The 6,039-nt window shown below is 39.1% G+C and overlaps 1 protein-coding gene across 1 annotated transcript; it reads left to right on the forward strand.

Moving 5' to 3' along the window:
• The first annotated feature begins 1,439 nt into the window (after positions 1-1,439).
• On the forward strand, positions 1,440-5,786 carry Dbp73D (putative ATP-dependent RNA helicase Dbp73D). Its single transcript, XM_067786324.1, has 5 exons — positions 1,440-1,658; positions 1,715-3,088; positions 3,157-3,279; positions 5,162-5,342; positions 5,405-5,786. Exons 1-5 carry the CDS (start codon positions 1,636-1,638, stop codon positions 5,768-5,770), a joined length of 2,067 nt encoding a protein of 688 aa, XP_067642425.1. The 5' UTR covers positions 1,440-1,635; the 3' UTR covers positions 5,771-5,786.
• The last annotated feature ends 253 nt before the right edge of the window (positions 5,787-6,039 follow it).

A 6,039-nucleotide genomic window follows, 5' to 3' on the forward strand; every position in this document is an offset into this window, starting at 1 on the left:
CGGTACCAAAGACGGATAAAGCGATGGAACTTGGTAGGTGGGTTGACCTTATGACGCAGAATAGAAAATTAGTAAAACGAGCCGGACTCGTGCGCATCTTGCGCAACAAATATAAAAGTCTCTTAGCTGCCATCTGGCGTATAATAGCAACTGCCGGTAATGCAGTGCAAATATTCACAATAGTTCCATAATACAAATACGCCGTCATCCAGTGAGTTTTACAGCTCCGGCTCGCGCTCAATTCTCACGGGAATGCTCTGGATCATTGAGAGACTTGAGAAGCAGATGTCGTGAAATTTTCGCATACGTGAAATGTGATAGACAGATGTCGCCGCTGTTTTTCATTTAACTCATACGGCGAAAGGCTAAGCAGCGACATCTGTTTTTGAAAAAGTAGGCTTATGAAAGGCGGCGTTGCCAAACTAAAAAGAAGTAATTAACAAATTAACCGGCTCACAAATTGAACCAGACTTCTATCTGGATTTATCAAATTGTTGTTGTTGCAATTACATGCAAAATTATTTATCTGGCTCAGGACTTTTGCCACCGGATGATGGCAACAGATATCTTTGTGTGCTCACATTTGTTTATTTTTAACAAATTAATTTAATAAAATATGGCTAAAAAAAGATCTACGACCAAAATTGCCCAAAGCTCGCTAATAGCCCGAATCTTCATCTTTACAACCAAAACTTTATTTATAGGATTTCAAATAAGAGCGTACATAAAAACAGCAATTAGAAATAGTATATATTGTGACGAATATTATCATCACTAAGTGATACTCACATCACTAATCTGATATTAAGTAAATAAAGGCACAACAACAATAAAGTAAGCTGCCACTCTTGTGTACATCAAATCAATCATAATTTACTCACATACATTCAAGGCAACGGAGAGATACGCACAAACACATATAATATTCAGCCGAAGTAGTACTCACATATACACATGCATATGGTTACACACTACAAATATACGTGTCTATGGCTGGTAACCAAGCATGAAATTCGAGAAATTACTAGAGCTTAGTAGGGGTATGCGAATGAAGCAGCACAAGCGGAGTAGTCAGTATACAGTTTGATTTAAGCACGCTACTGGTTGTTAAGAGTTATTGTGAAGTACTCTCAAAGTAGTATAATAAAGGCCATTTTGCATTATTGAATATTGGAGTTATTTATTCAACAGTTTAGCGAATCGAACGTTAGTAGGTTAGTAGTAAGTTTCAAATAAGTGGTATCTCCTAAATTCGTCACATATAGTTTGGCAGCTTAAGTAGAGGTTATGTTGCGCATAGAGTGGAAGGCAGTGGACTAGGCAGTCGAATGCCATATAATGAATGAAAGGTGTTCGGAGATTTTTCAAAGTTAAAAAAAAAAATTATAAAAGCTTTAATATAAATAAAACTATTGTTTTAATAACAACGCTATATATATTCTGTATACATAAATTTGTAAGGATTATCTCACTTTAAAATTTGAATTAAATAATCTAAATTTTTTTTTGAAACTGAGTCGAGAACTGTGCGTGTGAATGTGCGAATTTTTACCGATCAGCTGTTAGTTGCGCTACTTGGAAAAATTTACAATTATTTCATTTCTGTGCGTGTGGATTTCTGATTCGTTTAGCAAAATGGAGTTATTTATAATAAATCGGTGAGTTTAACATAAAATTAATACAAAAAATAATTCACTTATTTACGAAAAAACAGTTACACGGAAGAAAAAATTGACCAATCCAATAAAAACGAGGATGCAATTCTACAAAAAATACTGCAAAAGGTCGAGGAACGTAAGAGGAAGAAAAGTATCGTGCAACAACTAAATGCAGAGAATCTTATAAAATGTTTGCCCGAAAGTAGAGAATCTTGTTTGTCGAATACTGACAGCAAAACTCCAAAAGATGCCCAGGGCGCATATTTTGATAACGCTGTTGATCCCATTGCGGAAGACGACACGCTCAGTATTGACCCAGACGACTTTCATGTGCTAGGTGAAGATGTAAATGTTAGCAAACCGGTGGCTGTAAATATGGTGTTACCCGCATGGTTAGCACATCCAACTATAATATCCACAACTATAGTTCCACCAAAGGATGACACTCCGGACGAAGCAGCTATAAAAAATATAACCTATTTGTCACCACATATACGGCACGCACTTAAAGAATTAAAGGTTAAACGCTTATTCCCGGTGCAAACTGCAGTCATACCATGGCTGCTGGAGGTGCACACCAAACCGCCACCATTCCGTCCACGTGACATATGCGTTTCGGCACCAACGGGAAGTGGAAAAACGTTAGCCTTTGCCATACCCGTTGTACAGTTGCTGGCCAATCGTGTTGTGCGCAAAATACGTGCACTGGTCGTGCTGCCAGTGACTGAATTAGCATGGCAAGTTTTTAAAGTATTCAAAAAGTTGTGTCAAGAAACTGATTTAACTGTTTGTCTACTCTCGAAAAAGTTTACACTCGCACAAGAACAAGAAAAACTTGTTGAATGTTATAAAGGACAAATTTATTCTAAAGTTGATATTGTTGTTACAACGCCGGGACGTTTGGTTGATCATTTGCATAGTACGAAAGGTTTTTGCCTAAAATCTTTACGTTTTCTTGTTATCGATGAAGCGGATCGTATAATGGATGCAGTTTTTCAAAATTGGCTTTATCATATGGATGAACATGTACGTGCAAAGTCAGATCAATTGTTTTCCGGACGTACAGCATCACTTTGTTATCGTGAATTGGAGGCGAGTTGTTTAACACAACCTCATAAACTACTGTTCTCAGCAACGCTCTCGCAAGATCCAGAGAAGTTACAAAACTTGAGATTATTTCAACCGAAATTATTCACTTCAGTGCTTGCTAATCTTACCGAATTGCAAGCGAAGTTGGCTAGCAATGAAATGCAAAATGCTGAGCTAAATAGAGGTGAATTCATTGGGAAATATACAACGCCAGCTGAACTTACCGAACGCTATTGTATCACAGAAAATCGTATTAAACCTTTAACATTATTCGCTTTGATCTGTGAAAATGAATGGAAAAAATTCTTATGCTTCACAAATAGCGCTGATTCGTCGAAGCGGTAAGTTAACTAAACCAACTTTAAAATCTTAACAATCATAATTAAAATGATAAACCTTTCTCTTATAGATTGTCGTTTGTTTTAAATCAATTATTTGATAGTCATTATGCCGTCAGCGATCTGAGTGCTTCCATGAGTCCGAAGGCACGAGCTAATATCTTAAGTCAATTCGCACGTGGTCTTATACAGGGGTAAGTAAGTTCAAATTGTACTCGAAATTCCCAAAGGACGTGAGCAAGATTTATTTCGAAACTGTATACGTTCCGTTAAAAGGCACCATTAATCGGAACTGTGTGAGAATCTTATATATAAAAAACAATAAAAGTAAATACTTGGTGCGATTTACATCCGAGCAGATTTAGACCGAGTATCTTTTCCAATTGGCGTCGTGCTCTTTAATTTTTCTCTGGAAATTGGCCGGACTGGGCCTATTAGGACTCTGAACGACATCTGCAAAGCAGACAATTTTCGCTGAGAAGCTTTTCATGGCAGAAATACATTCGAAGTGTATGCCAAACCACTGGCGAGGGACAACCCCCCACTTGAAAAACTTGTGCTAAGCTTATGATGTTGCTTTGCCCGTGACTTGAACCCAGGACATTGGAGGATCACCAAACCACGGCAGCCGCACAACCGGAGGAGTATCCTGTAACAAACGTGAATATAATGGTGGTCTAAAGTTCCCTGTGGAACTAGGGGTGGGGCAGGGATGGTCTGGAAGGTTCAATGTGGTTGTTTTTGTTGTTGTTGTAGCGAAAAGGTTGCTCCCCGAAGGCTTTGGGGAGTGTTATCGTTGTGATGGTCCTTTGCCGGATACAGAACCGGCACGCTCCGGTAACACAGCACCATTAAGGTGCTAGCCCGACCATCTCGGGAACGATTTATATGGCCACATTAAACCGTCAGTTACCAACCGTCATTAAACCACCCCTCCCTCCCCACACCCAAGTACTATGAGGAGCTTGTGGTCATATTAAATGGTTCCCGATATGGTCAGAATAGTACCTTTATGGAGCTCGTTACCGGAACGTACCGGATCTATACCCAGCAAAGCAACATCAACATCGATAACAACCCCCAAAACCTTCGGGGTGTATCAGTACCGCTACAACAACATTCGACTCCTCTTCTGCAGAATTAGCTTGTTTTTATACCCCACAGCCGAAGCGGTGCAACAGCAAAGTGATCTCTAATAACGGATAAGGACTCGTAACTGCAGGTTTTTTTAGTTTTAGGAAGAACCTGGGTCCTTTCCCATCCTCAAAGTCATCCCAGTTGATCCACAGCTAGTACGATATTCCTCGATTTTAATCGAGAGATCGCCCAGAAATATCGAACAGAGCCCTATCCAATTTGTAACCTTCGGTGATCGTCAAGTTCATTTCCATAAATATTTCCACGCCCGGAGAACCAACAATGGGATAAGGACTCGTAACTGCAGGTTTTTTTATATTGAGGAAGAACCTTGATCCTCTCCCATCCCCAAAGTCATCCCAGTTGATGCACAGCTAGTATGATATTCTTCGATTTTAATCGAGAGATCGCCCAGAAATGTCGAACAGAGCCCTATCCAATTGTAACCTTTGAACTTGACGATCAGTTCATTTTCATAAATATTTCCACGCCCGGAGAACCAACAATGGGAACCATTGAGATACTCTATGAACACCAGGGACGCTCGACAGCTTCGTATATCCGTTTGTAACAAGTAGGATCCTAATGCCTTTAAGACAGTCTGCCACTATACTGTCCTGCAGCATCCGAGTTAGAGGATACTGCAAGAGTGAGACTAATTGTTGCGCTGGTGCTTTGCGAACATCCCAGCCTTCCTTTTTAATTTTTGGACCATGTAGACTGTAACGTCCCTACTACTCCATAAGCCCTGATTTCATTCCTTCACAGAAGTGCCCATTACGTTCTGTACGTGGAAGTCAATAATTGCTGTGATATAGACCTTTTCAGCCGTAAGATCAGTTTTGACACCGTTTGATCCTTCTCCTGTTGTACATATCATACATGATATACGACGAAAATTAACGACAAACATAAAGCAAAAACTATAAATTCTTACAGCCTTGTATGCTCTGATGCGCTTGCGCGTGGCATTGATATACCCGATGTGGATGTCGTCATCTCGTATGAACTCCCACGCCACGTTATAACCTATATACATCGTATTGGACGTACAGCACGTGCAGGTAGCGTAGGAACAGCGATAACAATGTTAACACAAGAGGAGCTACAACAGTTTAACGTAAGTTAGTATTTAAAAAAATTTAACACTTAATAATTTTTTATTAATATGCTATCTTACAGCGGCTCCTCGGAGAGGTCGGGAAAATGTTGACGAATGAAATTACATTAAAGTCTGATATTGAGACTGAATATGCCAAACCGTATACATTGGCTTTGCAGGAATTACGCAAGAAGCTTGAACAGGATAAACGCTCACAATTAATGCGTAAAGAGCAGGCAAAGAGTAAAGCAAATTGGATAAGTAGAGATCCTTCAAAAATGTCTCTTATGGAGAAATTGCAATTGCAAGTTTCCAAACAAATCACAGACGGTGATGAAGACAAACGAGAACAGAAATTTAGTGCGAAAAATCATCAAAAGCATATGTCAGCTAAGCGTAAGAAATTTAATGCAAGCGCTGGTATAGCTAAAACAATACAAAAATAAATTTTATTGAGTTGAATTACTATTTTGTGTTGTGTATGAATTTAAAGGATAGGGTTTATTTTACGGATTACCGAAATTTTCTGTCAAATTGATTGCTGATCATCATTCACCATGCATGGAGAAAGGATTTCTATTACTAAGGATCAACTTGAGATGGGATTTGACCTAAGACTAAGACTAAAGGATACTTTTGCTCTTTGAATTGCATTGCAGAAGTAGTGTCAGTGATCAATCTTATATTTTAGGTTGGGCTAAGGGAATGTCTAGAT

The sequence above is a fragment of the Eurosta solidaginis genome, chromosome 5 (assembly GCF_040869045.1).
Source record: "Eurosta solidaginis isolate ZX-2024a chromosome 5, ASM4086904v1, whole genome shotgun sequence".
Classification (NCBI taxonomy): Eukaryota; Metazoa; Arthropoda; class Insecta; order Diptera; family Tephritidae; genus Eurosta; species Eurosta solidaginis.